Source organism: Microtus oregoni, unplaced genomic scaffold, assembly GCF_018167655.1.
Source record: "Microtus oregoni isolate MIOR12 unplaced genomic scaffold, Mior012 000000F_ref0000247, whole genome shotgun sequence".
Lineage (NCBI taxonomy): Eukaryota > Metazoa > Chordata > Mammalia > Rodentia > Cricetidae > Microtus > Microtus oregoni.
This window is the reverse complement of record NW_024543059.1, coordinates 8847722-8864767: the sequence shown is the minus strand read 5'-3', so window position 1 is coordinate 8864767 and position 17046 is coordinate 8847722. Positions and strand designations below refer to the sequence as shown.

At 44.1% G+C, this 17046-nt stretch overlaps 1 protein-coding gene across 2 annotated transcripts in view; it reads right to left on the bottom strand.

Annotated features, from left to right (window-relative positions):
• LOC121458669 (prolylcarboxypeptidase) overlaps window positions 1-17046 on the bottom strand; it is a 51752-nt gene that overhangs the window by 34186 nt on the left and 520 nt on the right. Inside the window, exon 1 of one of the 2 annotated variants that reach the window (XM_041667978.1) lies at window positions 16127-16446. The exons of the other annotated variant lie outside the window; for it this stretch is intronic. Within the exon in view, the coding sequence (XP_041523912.1) occupies window positions 16127-16288 (162 nt within the window). The 5' untranslated portion in view covers window positions 16289-16446. Of the gene's footprint in view, window positions 1-16126; window positions 16447-17046 lie in introns of those variants that run through there. 2 annotated transcript variants of the gene reach the window in all.

Genomic DNA, 17046 nt, shown 5'->3' with positions numbered 1-17046 from the left:
CAATGTGGGCTGGGAACGGAGACGGGAAAGGAATGAACGTGTGTGGAGAGCAGATTAGAAACTGGAGGCACAGAGTGAAAACCCATCAATGCAACCAGATTCTGTTTCCTCCCCGCCCCCCCCCCCCCATTCCTCCCTTGGCCTAAGACAGCGTCTCACGCTGTAGTTCAAGCTGACTTGAACTCATGACAACCCTCCAGTCTTGGTCTTCCAAGTGCTAGGATTACAGGCACAAGTCACCAAGCTAAGCTCAGGATAGTGTTCTTAATATAGCAAACAATAGGCAACCCTGGCACATTCTGAGCGGAAGAGTGACTTGATTTAGATGATGAACGTGACCCATGGGGACAATAGTAGAAAGGGATCTACAGAGACAACCAACTGGTCTTCTTTTCCAGAAGTTAGGGTACCACAGCAATGGGGTTACAACAGTGGGGGTACACAAATGAAAATAATAGACGACAGATGGAATCAACACTAACATTACAAGTGAAAAGATTACAAGAGAAACGAGTCCAAAATAACTGACACCTCAGGTTCTCAGGTTTTCTTTCTGCTCAGGTCCAAGGTCCTTTCCTCAGAGAAACTGTCCTCACACACGCCACACAGACGCATAAACACACCACCCCCTCCCACATATTTGTTTCAAGATAACCATTCCAAGTGTAATCGTTTTAATTACTTTATGTGGATAGGTGTTTTGCCCTCGTGTATTCTGTGCACGTGTGTAAAGTACCGTTGGAGAAGAGAAGAGGACATTAGACCCCTGGAACAAGGTTAGATGGTTGTGAGCAGTCATGTGGGTGCTAGGGATTGATTTCTGGTCCTCTGAAGGAGCAGCTTGTATGTAACCACGGAGCCATTGCTCCAGTCCCAGCTATAATCTTCTTAGCTTGTTATATTTTTGTGGCCCAGGCAGAAAATGAGCTCCTAAGGAGAAGTCAAACTGCTGTGTCCAAAGCCATGCTTAATTTATATAAACATATCCTCAAATGTTTTGTAATAATCGGCCTGCAGAGAAAGAGTCAAACCTACAAGAAACTTCACATAGAAATATCAGGGGGGCAGACTGGAATAGTGATGAAAATAGCTAACCCCTGTGGTTACATTTCCTCATGAATAAATTAGAGATATTAGGACCAAGATAGGGCCACTCTGAAAATGACTGAAGTGCTTGGAACACTGCCTGGCACACAGAAATGGCTCAAATGGTATCTATTATTTATGACTGGGATTATTTGTGCTGAGGGGATGGACACAGGGAGGAGAAAATTAAGTTGGGGCAGAACAGTTGAGGTGAGGGACCACCTAGAAAGGGTTTGACAATGGCCTAAAAGCAGCCGCAGGGGAAGGGGGGGATGGAACCGTGGGGGAAACTGTGGGAGTAACCATGGGAGTAAGTGTGTGCATGTTGCTGCTGCAGTCAGACTAAAAGCAGACAGATGGGAGAGGTCAAAGGGTTGGAGCAAATGCAAGCTCTGGTCAGATTTCTGTGGCTTTCACTCCCTTTCAGATACACCCAAATTCCTCTTGGCAATCTTTCTTACTGGTTCTTCCCCTCTATTCCTCTTGTAATCATAGAGAAATGAGGTAGGAAAGGACACATTTTTTTCCTCCTTTTATTAATCCTTGCCCTGGTTGTAAACAAAAGACAGGAAGTAAAAGAGAACAGACGCAAAGCTGCCGTGGAGGCACAGTAAAGGAGAAACAATTGAGACTATGTCTACCCGGGTCAGGGCCATGGTACTGATGGCCTCAGAGTGCCCAGGCCTAGGCTCCAACGCTATCACATACTGCCTGTCAGTCAAAACAAAGCAAATTTTTATTATTCCTTTTTAAACCGATCATTACCTGATTCATTGTAATTTGAAAGATATTGAGAAGTAGAAAGTACAGATGAGATGGCCAGTGGCTGCAATCATGCCCTTGACATGCTCTACGGCCCTGTCGCACTGATCTAGGCTGGCCAGGTCACCAAGTGCTCCTCCCGCCCCTGCCTCCTGACTGGCAGGAACTGCAAGCGCTCTTCACCATGCCCAGCTAAGATGAGCATCTACAAGAAAACATCTTCGCTGCCTCCTCGGTTGTTCTTTTCCATCCGTGACTTTACAGCTTATCTGCATATGAAGAGGCTCAAATATTTCCTGCTCCACCTGTCAAATGAACTCCTGACTCAAACAGCAAGTCTAGGAACAAGTTCTTCGTCTCCTCCCACGCCCAAACTTACTCCTCCCGAAGCTTTCCCCATCTTAGTGACAATTTCATCTTCCAATCCTTTCGGGTCAAGAAACCATGGAACCATCAACCTCTACTTACCTCTCAGCCCACATCTCTACACAACTGTACTCTCTACTGTATCTTCAAAGAAACTCCTGACCTTGAACCCTTCTCACACTTCAGCTACTAGCCTACTAATTTAATCCAACACTGACATCTGAATCCTTTTTCAGTAGCCTACTCTTTCTGCTCCACCCAGTTCTCCTCCATAGTCCATTAACACAATAGCCAGATCACATCAGTTAAAACATGTCACTCTGCTACTACTGATGCTCAAAAGGCTTCTCACTTAATCCTCAGTACAGACTCAATTCTTTACAATAGTCAAGGTTCCCATGCAGTCTGTCCCCCTTTCTACCTTCCTACCCTGATTATGAAAGACACTGGTCCATGTTCAGCACATGGGCTGGTGGGTGGGTAAATGACCAAGTACAGCAGTCATGAGTACCATCTCTACCTCAAGGCGCTCCAAAACTTCTTGTCTCTCTACTCTGTGGCTTAGGACCATTGATGAACCAGCACAAGCCAAGAAACCATGAAAAAGAAATAATCTGTGTTAAGTTCTCTGTGGAGCATGTGCTTGACATTCCATAGTCCCTTTCTATACTTTTCCAGTCATCATGAAAACACATGTTGAAAGGAAGACTCAGTCAGCCCCTTGCTCATTACATTGGAAATACAGTAAGACGGATATGTTTATCACTGAAGTTTGGGGGTTTTACTATAGCAGCACAACCTGGCTTATTCTGACAGGCATTACAAAATAAGAGAGTGACTCTTTGGAGTTTTTCCAGAAAAACAAAATATTACAAATATATGATATAACTAGAGGGCACAAGGTTCTTGTAGTGCCAGAGAAGCAGAATAGTTCAAACACATGGGTTGTCTGTTTTCTGCCCACAAAGCTGGGAATGGATGTAATTAACAGCCTGGTGACCTGTGCCATCTGTAGGGCCAGGTCACACCTGGCTGCCCCAGACTCTTCCTCCCTAGACCTTTATCTTTAGAGGCATTCTTCTCAGTCAATAAAACCCATCAGCATGGGAAATGTAACTTATACTTTACAACAGCCTAGGTGACTTCTGTTCTGCCTGTGAGGCCAGGCCAAGCCTCACTCACCCACAGACTATAAGGTTTATCTCAGTCATTTTCCCTATACCCTTTATCTTGACCATTGTTTCTGAGTTAACATTACCCATCTTTTTTTTGAGACGGGTTTCTCTGTGTAACTTTGGAGCTTGTCCTTGAACTCACTCTGTAGATCAGGCTGGCCTCAAACTCACAGAGATCTGTTGGCCTGTACCTCCCGAGAGCTGGGATTAAAGGCATATGCAACCACCACCCAGCAACAGTACCCATCTTTATAGAAGAGGCCAAAGAGTTTGCAAAGAGTTTCAATATAAACATGTCCTAAACTTTGTTGTATACATGGGATTGTTAATAATCATCAGAAACTTTTTTCCAAAATTCTGCTGTGCTTAATTTAAATATGACTAAAATAAACTGCCGAGTGTCAGACTCTAAACCAACACCATCTAAGTAGTGTTGAAGCGGATTTCTTTCATGCCTCATGAGGATCATGACTCGGCTAACCCTGGGGTTTGCAGAGACTCCACAATACTGTCGGGGAATATTATTTTCAGGTGTGTGACTTTTGTTTATTCTGCATTTGGTTAACTCTATGAAGCTGTGATTCTTTGCCTGTCTAAAACACCTGATGGTCTAATAAAAAGCTGAACGGCCAATAGTGAGGCAGGAGCAAGGATAGGAGGGGCTGGCAGGCAGAGAAGATAAACAAGAAGGAGAACTGAGGAAGAGAAGAAGCAATGCGAGAACAAGGAGAGGATTCAGGGGCCAGCAACCCAGCCTCTCAGCCAGTCATGGAGTAAGATATACAGAAGGAAGAAAAGGAAAAAGCCCAGAGACAAAAGATAGTTGGGATAATTTAAGTTACAAAAGCTAGAAAGAAACAACCAAGCTAAGGCCAGTCATTACTAAGTAAGAATAAGTTGCCATGTGTGATTTATTTGGGAGTTGGGTGGTGGACCCCCACAAAAGCCAAAAGAGTAAAGAGCAAAAACAACACACAACACAGTACTCTTCCCTATCAAGTAGGATAGTAGTAGCATCTACTCACAGTATGGCTATTAGGATTAAATAAGTGAATGTTTACTAAATAGTCACCATATTACCTAAAACTCTCAGTAAGTTCCAGCAGATTTCTACAATACCAATATTCTAGACACATGCTCTATATTTCATTTTACTCTTCTGCTTTTTTCACTTTAATTTGTGGCCAATTTTTTCAATTCAAGGTTTCTTAATGATCTGTACCATGTAAATCAAGTATCTGCCTGTGATCTCATCAGGGCATCTGAGGGAAGAGGATCTCAAAATCTAAGTCAATATATAATTGGCAGCAGGACTCCATCTCAAAAGGGGGTGGAGGCAAACACCTACCTACCACGTAGTAGCACGGTACAAGGCATTAGAAGCCAGGATAAACAAGACATACTGTAAGGACTTTTCCTTACTGATGCTCTTTCTTCTCCAACTGGCCTACAACCAAGCAAACAGAAGCCACAAATATACGGTAGTAGAAATGACAAATGTTGAATTGAAATGTACTTTGTAGTTGTATTTCTAGCTCCTTCAAAGTCAGGATGAAAATACTGCCTAGGAGCAACTCACCAAGGGCAATCATTACGGCTAAACCCAGAACCTGTGCCACCCTGCTGTCCTCATGCAGAGCACCACAGGCCAGAGGCACTCGGTGGGCAGAATTCAAGGTGCATTAGCGATGGGCAAAGCCAACCTCATACCAAAGGTTAGTAAAGGATAGTTGAGAGAGTTAAGAAACTGGCCAAGACCAGGTCACAAGTTAGTGGAAGGGCTGATTCCAGAACACAGACTGAAGTGTTCTGTGCTTAAACCCCATAGAGCACAAAATGTGCCAACAGTGAAAACCCTAAAGTTGATTTGTATTTAGTAGCATTTTAACATGGGCTGGAGAGATGGCTCAGCGGTCAAGAGCACTGCCTGCTCTTCCAAAGGTCCTGAGTTCAATTCCCAGCAACTACATGGTGGCTCACAACCATCTGTAATGAGATCTGGTGCCCTCCTGAGGAAGAGTTGTCCTCATTAACTTAGACCATGAAACAGAACCGCCATTTACAGGGTGCCCACACATGCGTCAGCATTGCCAGGGCATAAATTACATTCATCTCATTCATTCACATTTTAATATTAGCTGATAAAACAGTAGGCACTCAGCTACTAGAAAGAATTACCATTTTAGTAGTCTGATTAATAAAAGGTCATTCTAACAATGTCCATTACCAAATTTTCCCTTCACATTTTGACAAAACTCAAAATAGCATAGAGAAAAAAAACAGAAATAGTTTGATATTCTTTTTACATGTCTACCTGAGAGAAAAATTACTTCAAGAAAGAAAAGCATCTCTTTGCTACAATCCTGTAAGCTTATAAAACAAAAGTTTCAAATAAAATGCAATAGAAAAGGCTCAAAGAGATCTTCACATTTCCCAGAATAACAATTTTAGCTATAAGGAATTGTTAAATATATTATTCTGGGTGGAAAGAAGTAAATTAAAGCACTAAGCAACAGAAAGATAAAAATAATTATTGCTTAGCTGTTACTGACTGGCCAGTGGTTCGCACTGCTAGAAAAGCACTTTGCATGCTAGAGTGTGCACACATCAGCACATTCCTAACAAACCCGTGAGGTGTGCAGTACAGTTATTACCACTTGCTAACTATATAACAGGGGCTACCTCCGAGCAGCTCATCAGTTTACTCAGGGCAAAACCAGAATTCATTCCAAAGCTGTTTGTCTCTAGAGCTTGTGCTGCTAATTATTACCATGTTTAACTTCCACCCAGCTCCCTGCCCTCCACCATGTAGATCAAGCACATCATCCCTAAGAGGCCAGCTCCATGAGCTCCAATACTCCATCCAGAAACTCCATCGTCAAACATAGCAACAGCTAACAATTCATACAACACTAGCTGTGCTCCAGGTCCAAGGGAAGGTCAGCAACAGAAACCAAAAACGAGGGGAAAGAAGAGAAAAAGATAATTATCCATATCCTCTTGCAAGCAGCTCCCGAGAGCTTCATTTTAGTGGACATGGGTATCTGGGGCAAAAGTTGAGAAGGGGAACCACAAACAGGAACAGAAAGCAGAACTGAAATGATGTACATACGTCAAAATACCCCAGCCCACTGATGTGCTCACCCCACAAATAAGGAAGGAGCTGGGGAGGGCCTGCAGGAGCCAGTGGTCATGAGGCCCACGCTGGAACGAGAGACAGACTTACAGAAATGCTGGCCAACAGTTAAGGGGAATACAGCTGGGTGCAGATGACCAGCAGGCTCCAGAAGAGACATAATCACAACAGTCCTGAGTTAGGCCAATGACTGAGCAACCAGGTGGATAAAGTACTCGAGCAGAAATAAGAGATAAGAAATTTGAGGTGATAAAAACAAAAGACACCATTCTGGGCACAGGCAGAATTAAGAAATCTGGCAGAAAAAAAGCTGTTCTTTGTCTTGGGGGTCAAGGTGACCCTTGGTTCTACTCCTATTTACACATCTGCCTTGCTTGCTAAGACATCTTTTGCCACCTACACCTAGAATGACATACTGCCTTGGAGCCTTGTTCTACTTTTAAGAATACACTTTTAGCCGGGCAGTGGTGGCACATGCACTCGGGAGGCAGAGGCAGGCGGATCTCTGTGAGTTCGAGGCCAGCCTGGTCTACAAGAGCTCGTTCCAGGACTGGCACCAAAAACTACAGAGAAATCCTGTCTCAAAAATCAAAAAAAAAAAAAAAAAGAGAGAGGCGGAGCGGCGGCGGCCAGACGCACAGAGGCGGAGCGGCGGCGGCCAGACGCACAGAGGCGGAGCGCGGCGGCCAGACGCACAGAGGCGGAGCGGCGGCGGCCAGACGCACAGAGGCGGAGCGGCGGCGGCCAGACGCACAGAGGCGGAGCGGCGGCGGCCAGACGCACAGAGGCGGAGCGGCGGCGGCCAGACGCACAGAGGCGGAGCGGCGGCGGCCAGACGCACAGAGGCGGAGCGGCGGCGGCCAGACGCACAGAGGCGGAGCGGCGGCGGCCAGACGCACAGAGGCGGAGCGGCGGCGGCCAGACGCACAGAGGCGGAGCGGCGGCGGCCAGACGCACAGAGGCGGAGCGGCGGCGGCCAGACGCACAGAGGCGGAGCGGCAGCGGCCAGACGCGGCGGAGCAACACCGCATACAGGAAGAGGCTTTCAGGGACCTGCGCAGAGACAGACCCAAGCGGCGGGAACAGGCGTGCAAGAAGGAGAGCAGATCGCCCTACTACAATCGAATCAAAGAGGTAGGCCTTTGGTTGGCCAGGTCACTGGCACAAGGGGAGCCTGGTCCTGTCCTGAAGATCCTTCAGAGGGGTGAGAGGGTTCTTGGCCTGCAGCAGGAACCACGAAAGAGAGTGAGGGCATTTTGTAAGCGGAGCCCTTGGCCAGCAGGGAAACCTGATCCGGTTTTTAAAGGACCCATTGGATAGGATCAATAGGAGGAGATGGGCAGGCGCCAAGGCAAGAATTCTCCCAATAATCCGAAAAACAACATGAAAACATCAGAACCCAATGATCTTACAACAGAAGTATTTGAACAACCTAACACAGAAGAAATGGAAAAAATCGACTTTATGAAGATAATAGAGTCCCTTAAACAACATGTAAAAAATGCCCTTATAGAAATGGATGAGAAGTATAACAAAAAGTTTGAAGAAATGAGTAAATACGTACATGATACCCTGGGAAACCAAGAAAAAACCATCAAACAGGTAATGGAAACAGTTCAAGAATTGAAAACTGAAATGAAGGCAAAGAAGATAATACAAACTGAGGACCAGCAGGATATGGAAAATCTAGGCCAACGAGCAGAGTCTACAGAAACAAGCATAATCAATAGAATACAAGAGCTAGAAGAAAGACTCTCAGATGCTGAGGACACCATAGAGAAAATAAACGAACAGATCAAAGAAAACAGCAAAGCCAACAAATTCTCAACACAAAACATTCAGGAACTATGGGACACAATAAAAAAACCAAACCTAAGAATAATAGGAATAGAAGAAGGAGAAGAGTCACAGCTCAAAGGCCCAGAAAATATTTTCAACAAAATTATGGAAGAAAACTTTCCCAACTTAAAGAAAGATATTCACTTAAATATTCAAGAAGCATACAGAACACCAAACAGACTGGATCAAAGAAAAACATCTCCTCGCCATATAATAATCAAAACACAAAATATACAGGTTAAAGAAAAAATATTAAGAGCTGCAAAAGAAAAAGGGCAAGTAACTTATAAAGGTAAACCGATCAGACTTACACCTGACTTCTCGATGGAAACTATGAAAGCCAGAAGGTCCTGGATAGAGGTTCTGCAGAAGCTAAGAGACCATGGATGCAAACCCAAACTACTATACCCAGCCAAGCTATCATTCATTATCAATGGAGAAAACAAAACATTCCAGGATAAGAACAAATTTAAACAATACGTAGCCACAAATCCAGCCCTACAGAAAGTAATAGAAGGAAAATCGCAACCCAAGGAATCCAACACTGCCAACACTGCCTACAATAACCCAGGCATCTAATGACCCTTCACGAGCACATCTCAAAGAAGGGAGACAATCTCTACTACCAAAAGCAATAAGAATAACCGGAGTAAACAACCACTGGTCATTAATATCACTTAATATTAATGGGCTCAATTCACCTATAAAAAGGCACAGGCTAAAAGATTGGATACGAAAACAGGATCCAACATTCTGCTGTTTGCAAGAAACACATCTCAACCACAAAGACAGGCACCTACTCAGAGTAAAGGGTTGGGAAAAGGTGTTTCAAGCAAATGGTCCTAAGAAAAAAGCAGGTGTGGCCATACTAATTTCTAACAAAACTGACTTCAAACTAAAATCAATCAGAAGAGACCGAGACGGTCACTTTATACTCATAACAGGAACAATTCATCAGGAGGAGGTCTCAATCCTGAATATATACGCCCCCAATATAAAAGCACCTACTTATGTAAAAGAAATATTACTAGAACTCAAGGCAGACATCAAACCACACACACTAGTAGTAGGAGACTTCAACACACTGCTCTCTCCAAGGGACAGGTCAATCAGACAGAAACCTAATAGAGAATTAAGAGAATTATTGGAGGTAATGAAGCAAATGGACTTAACAGACATCTATAGAACATTCCACCCAAATAGGAAAGAATATACCTTCTTCTCTGCAGCTCATGGAACCTTCTCAAAAATTGACCACATACTCGGAAACAAAGGAAACCTCCACAGATACAAAAAAATATCAGTGTCCACCTGTGTCTTATCAGATCATCACGGATTAAAATTAGAAGGCAACAACCACGCTGCCCCCAAAAAACCGACAAACTCATGGAAACTGAACAGTCAACTACTGAACCACACCTGGGTCAAGGAAGAAATCAAGAAAGAAATTAAAGTCTTCCTTGAATTTAATGAAAATAAAGGGACAACATACTCAAACCTATGGGACACAATGAAAGCAGTGCTAAGAGGAAAGTTCATAGCACTAAGTGCCCACTTAAAGAAAACGGAGAATGCATACATTGGGGACTTAACAACACACCTGAAAGCTCTAGAAAAAAAAGAAGCAGACGCGCCCAGGAGAAGTAGAAGACTGGAAATAATAAAACTGAGGGCTGAAATCAACAAAATAGAAACACAGAAAACAGTCCAAAGAATCAATGAAACAAAAAGCTGGTTCTTGGAGAAAATCAACAAGATCGACAAACCCCTATCCAAACTAATTAAACGACAGAGAGAGAACACGCAAATAAATAAGATCAGAAATGAAAAGGGGGACATAACCACAGACACAGAGGAAATTCAGAGAATCATTAGATCTTACTACAAAAGCCTGTATGCCACAAAACTGGAAAATACAAAAGAAATGGACATTTTTTTAAATAAGTACCACATACCAAAGCTAAACCAAGACCAGGTGAATGATCTAAATAGACCGGTTTCTCGCGAAGAATTAGAAATGGTTATCAAAAATCTCCCTTCGAAAAAAAGCCCAGGACCAGATGGTTTCAATGCAGAATTCTACCAGAACTTCCAAGAAGAACTAATACCTATACTCCTTAATGTATTTCACAATATAGAATCAGAAGAGTCATTGCCAAATTCCTTTTATGAAGCTACAGTTACCCTGATACCAAAACCACAAAAAGACCCAACCAAGAAAGAGAATTACAGACCGATCTCACTCATGAACATCGACGCAAAAATTTTCAATAAAATACTGGCAAACCGAATCCAAGAACACATAAGAAAAATTATCCATTATGATCAAGTAGGCTTCATCCCAGAGATGCAGGGCTGGTTCAACATACGCAAATCTATCAATGTAATCCACCATATAAATAAACTGAAAGAAAAAAACCATATGATCATTTCACTAGATGCTGAAAAAGCATTCGACAAAATTCAACACCCCTTTATGATAAAGGTCTTGGAGAGAATAGGGATACAAGGGTCCTACCTAAATATAATAAAAGCTATTTACAGCAAGCCAACAGCTAACATTAAATTAAACGGAGAAAAACTCAAAGCCATCCCACTAAAATCAGGAACACGACAAGGATGTCCACTCTCGCCATACCTCTTCAATATAGTGCTTGAAATTCTAGCAATAGCAATAAGACAACATAAGGAGATCAAGGGGATTCGTATTGGAAAGGAAGAAGTTAAGCTTTCGTTATTTGCAGATGATATGATAGTGTACATAAGCGACCCCAAAAATTCTACCAAAGAACTCCTACAGCTGATAAACAGCTTTAGTAATGTGGCAGGATACAAGATCAACTCCAAAAAATCAGTTGCCTTCCTATACACTAAGGATAAGGAAGCAGAGAGGGAAATCAGAGAAGCATCACCTTTCACGATAGCCACAAATAGCATAAAATACCTTGGGGTAACCCTGACCAAGGAAGTGAAAGATCTACTTGACAAGAACTATAAGTCTTTGAAGAAAGAAATTGAAGAAGACACCAGAAAATGGAAAGACCTCCCTTGCTCTTGGATTGGGAGGATCAACATAGTAAAAATGGCAATTCTACCAAAAGCAATCTATAGATTCAATGCAATCCCCATCAAAATCCCATCAAAATTCTTCACAGATCTGGAGAAGACAATAATCAACTTTATATGGAAAAACAAAAAACCCAGGATAGCCAAAACAATCTTATACAATAAAGGATTGTCTGGAGGCATTACCATCCCTGACTTCAAACTCTATTACAGAGCTACAGTATTGAAAACAGCTTGGTATTGGCATAAAAACAGAGAAGTCGACCAATGGAATCGAATAGAAGACCCTGACATTAACCCACAAACCTATGAACACCTGATCTTCGATAAAGGAGCTAAAAGTATACAATGGAAAAAAGAGAGCATCTTCAACAAATGGTGCTGGCAAAACTGGATGTCAATCTGTAGAAGAATGAAAATAGATCCATATCTATCACCATGCACAAAACTCAAATCCAAATGGATTAAAGACCTCAATATCAGTCCGAACACACTGAACCTGATAGAAGAGAAAGTGGGAAGTACTCTACAGCACATGGGCACAGGAGACCACTTCCTATGTATAACCCCAGCAGCACAGACACTAAGGGCATCATTGAATAAATGGGACTCCCTGAGGCTGAGAAGCTTCTGTAAAGCAAAGGACACTGTCACTAAGACAAAAAGACAACCCACTGACTGGGAGAAGATCTTCACCAACCCTGATACTGACAAAGGTTTGATCTCCAAAATATATAAAGAACTCAAGAAACTAGACCGTAAAAGGCTAATCAACCCAATTATAAAGTGGGGCACTGATCTGAACAGAGAATTCTCAACAGAAGAACTTCAAATGGCCAAAAGACACTTAAGGTCATGCTCAACTTCCTTAGCAATCAGGGAAATGCAAATCAAGACAACTTTAAGATACCACCTTACACCTGTCAGAATGGCGAAAATAAAAAACACCAATGATAGCCTTTGCTGGAGAGGTTGTGGAGAAAGGGGTACACTCACCCATTGCTGGTGGGAATGCAAACTTGTGCAACCACTCTGGAAAGCAGTGTTTCGGTTTCTCAGGAAATTCGGGATCAACCTACCCCTGGATCCAGCAATACCACTCTTGGGAATATACCCAAGAGAGGCCCTATCATACAACAAAAGTATATGCTCAACTATGTTCATGGCAGCATTGTTTGTAATAGCCAGAACCTGGAAACAACCTAGATGCCCTTCAACGGAAGAATGGATGAAGAAAGTATGGAATATATACATATTAGAGTATTACTCAGCAGTAAAAAACAAGGACTTCTTGAATTTTGCATACAAATGGATGGAAATAGAAAACACTATCCTGAGTGAGGTAAGCCAGACCCAAAAAGAGGAACATGGGATGTACTCACTCATATTTGGTTTCTAGCCATAAATAAAGGACATTGAGCTTATAATTCATGTTCCTAGAGAAGCTAAATAAGAAGGTGAATCCAAAGACAAACACATAGGCATCCTCAGGAATATTAACCTTCATCAGGCGATGAAAGGAGACAGAGACAGAGACCCACACGGGAGCACCGGACAGAAATCTCAAGGTCCAAATCAGGAGCAGAAGGAGACGGAGCACGAGCAAGGAACTCAGGACCACGAGGGGTGCACCCACACACTGAGACAATGGGGATGTTCTATTGGGATCTCACCAAGGCCAGCTGGCCTAGGTCTGAAAAAACATGGGATAAATCCGGACTAGCTGAACATAGCGGACAATGAGGAATACTGAGAATTCAAGAACAATTGCAGTGGGTTTTTGATCCTACTGCACGTACTGGCTTTGTGGGAGCCTAGGCAGTTTGGATGCTCACCTTACGAGACCTGGATAGAGGTGGGCAGTCCTTGGGCTTCCCACAGGTCAGGGAACCCTGATTGCTCTTCGAGCAGATGAGGGAGGGGGAATTGATCGGGGGAGGGGGAGGGAAATGGGAAGCGGTTGTGGGGACGAGGCAGAAATCCTTAATAAATAAATAAATAAAAAAAAAAAAAAAATCAAAAAAAAAAAAAGACTTTAATTAAGAATTATAAATTGCTGGAGAGATGGCTCAGAGGTTAAGAGCACTGGCTGCTCTTCCAGAGGTCCTGAGTTCAATTCCCAGCAACTACACAGTGGCTCACAACCATCTATAGTGAAATCTGGTGCCCTCTCCTGGTGTGCAGGTATACATGCAGGCAGAACACTATACATAATAAATAAATCTTTAAAAAAAATTTGTATGTTTAAGTGGGGGCTAGACAGATAGCTATCAGTAAAGAGCCTGAGTTCTGAATCTCCCCCATATTCACACTCTCTAAAAAACATGGCTTTTGTCTATAATCCTAGAGCCTAGGAGGCAGAAACAGGAAAATCTCTTGAGCTCATGGGCCAGCTAGCCTGAATTCAGTGAGAAATCCTGTCCCACAAAGTTAGATGGGGAGCAATTGAGGAAGAAAACTCCTGCAAACATCCACACATATGTACAGGTGTATACACCACATGCACACACCCACATGAACATGTATATATAACACAATTATACATACAGAAAAGTATAAATGGGGTGGAGATGTAGCTCAGTGGTGCCTGACTGACAAGCTCAAAGCCCCGGGTCTAATTCCCAGCAACACATAAAGCAGACATAGCAGTAAAGGTGTCTGACGGTATAAACTCTGTTCAAGCCTACAGGATGAAGTTTTACTGAGTAAAGTCAAACATACTTGCCAACTGCTGAAAATGTCTTTTAAAGGTCTTAAATTATATTAAACAGTAGAGAGGATGGGGGGATGGCTCACTGAATAAGAGCATTTGGTGTGAGAGCATAGGGACCCGAGTTCAGATCAAAGCATCCACATAAAAAGCCAGCCATGGCCCCACACTTCTCTGCAACCCCAATGGGTGAAGACAGGGGGATCACTGGGACTAACAGCCTGCTAAACGTCCAGGTTCAATAAGAGAACCTGTCTCAGGGGAATAATGCAGGGAGTGATGGTGCATGACACCTGACCTCCTCCTCCCCGATTCATATGTGCACTCACTAGTGTAACTTAACATACACGAGAGAGAGAGAGAGAGAGAGAGAGAGAGAGGACAAAGGAAAACAAATTAGCATCACTCTATCCCTCCACCCTTCCGTTCCCCCATGCATTACTCCCAGAGAGAGTTTAGAGACCTGCATGCTCTATACCCCACCCCCTAACTTTTCTGCTAAGAACTGGATGCTATAAAGAGTTACATATGTGTAACAAACCACTCAAAAAGTTCCAGTACAAAGATTAGGGATAGTTCAAGGGTGAAAGGCCTTGAGTACAATTTTGTTTTTTTACAATAACGAACAAAAAAAAATGTGTTTATTTTTAAATCCCAGTATAAAGAAAGCAGATAGAAGCAGAACACTTCAAGGGTGGGGGGGCAGGGAAAGAGGAGTTTCCAGGGTTCCTAACACAGCCTTCATTCCAGGAAGACCCAACTAGCCTCCACAGCAGCCAGGCTCCACAGAAAGGGTTTCTCAGGGAAAGTATAAGAAGCAATGCTCTTGACTCCACCTTCTCAATGTACAAATGAGGAACTATACTGCAGGAGACTAAAGGAGCTGCCTCAGAAAGACTCTGCTACCTCTGCTAAAATTACAATAGTTTCTTTTTTTCATAAACCCAAATTTCTAGGTTTTGTTTTGTTTTTTTTTTTTAACTTCAAAATTAAACTGTTCTACAACCCCATGCCGTTCCTCTTCCCCAGACTCCTATTCAAACTTCCAGTCTATCACCAGGCATTGATACCTGCCAACTTCAGACAGCTCCTCTGCTAGGGGAGTGTTATCCGCCTTCATTTCACCGTCACTAGAACCTTCAGTAAGTCAAGAAACTAACTGTAACCTGTTCAGATCCCAAAGTTAGGCCAGAGCTTGCTGAGAGTTCTAAAGCCAATCTCAGGCTCTTGGATTCTTTTTCTAAACCCAGCGCCTTGCACATTCAAGCCTACAGCGACTCCTGGAAATATATGTAGGGTTCCTTGTCATTTCAGAGGACACAGGTACTTTAACACTGAGACTGGTGGGCCAAGTACAAAGGCACTGGAGAAGCCTGGCTTGAACCGGTGGACTCAAGCTAAAGAGTAGAGACCTGATCCTGGCACGCTCCTCAGATGTGGATGCAGACCCTCAACCTCCAGAGGTAACATTGGAACTGAGAGGAGCAGTTTAGTGAAGAAAACAGGCTGGCGCTTTACGGTGCTGGTATTATATAGTAGGTACATTAGAATTCGTGTTCAGAGAACTAGAGGTCAAGGTTAGTCGCCACACAATAGAATTCCAGCTCCAAGACCTGGACTCAAGGTTAGTCTCCAAAATTTGGTTTTGGCCAAGGAAAAATAAAGAGTTTAGATTAAGGAATCCTCTGGGAACTGGTTGTGAAGTGTGATTTTTTTTTTTTTTAATGTAACCCGGACCTCCACAACTGGAGGAAGAAATTTCTTTTGGTCTTTGTTGGGGAACATGGAAACATTTTTATTGATAAATTTTAAATTAGGGCTTAGGGCTACCCTCCAGAAACTGTGAACTAAAACCAAAGTAAGTCCTAAGCATTAGGGTCTGAATTTGGAGGTGGGTGGCGGTCTCCATTCAGTTTTACCAGCCAAGCAAGGTACGGGCGGTTGGTACCTGGGACTTGGAACCCCTACTTCCCAGCCTCCGCTTACCTTCTGTTGGAAGTAAAGAACTGAGTAGTTATTGGCTACGGCAGGGTCGGATGTGGGGTTGGTTGGCATGTGCAGGCTGCCGAGGGTCTTTAGCCCAGACCGGATCGTCGTGGCCGCCCCAAGTGATAGGAAAGGCAGGAGCAGGAGAGCCCGGCAGCCCATGGCTCAGGCTGGCAGCCTCAGGCTGGGCAGCTAGAGAAAGAGGGCTACCGGCCAGAGCGCCCAGCCTAAGCCGGGCCCAGCTCGGAGCTCCGCCCGCTGCAGACTAGCTCCTCCCTCCGGGACACCCAAAGCCAGGCAGCTCCTGACCCCACCGGCGTCGCCGCAGCTACCCTTGTCACTCGCCTTCCCTCTCCTCCCCGCCCACCTCCACTGCGGTCAACGTCTACGTCGGCCTTTATCCCGCAGGGCTTTGGCCCGTCCTCATCTATGGCTCCCCGAACCCTATCGCTTCTCTAGGTCACGCCATATTTCTGCCTTTATAGTCACATAGCCACCTTCACACTGTTCCCGCGAATCCTACATAAGAGAGAGAGAGAGAGAGAGAGAGAGAGAGAGAGAGAATATGTATTGACAATCTTCACTAGGCATGACAACACACACACGTGACCTCTCGCTCAACCAGGACAGCAACCCTGTCATTTCTACTTCGATCAGGAAACAAGTCCTCGATCGGTCCTAGGTCTCTCAGGCAGCAGGAAATGGAAGAAAGTTTGCAGATCGCTCTGTCCTCCTGCAGGCTATTCCGGCTCTTCGCCTCCATAGCGTCCACCCCATGTGGAGACTCAGTCCTCGGGCCACCCCATCCTCTGCTTCCCCCGCACAACCCATCCCTTCCGAGCCCGCCGGGTCGTCCGTGCAGACCACGCCTCCCCTCCCAACCCCGAGCCGGAGCAACCCCTGCAGGCCCCGCCCGGCCG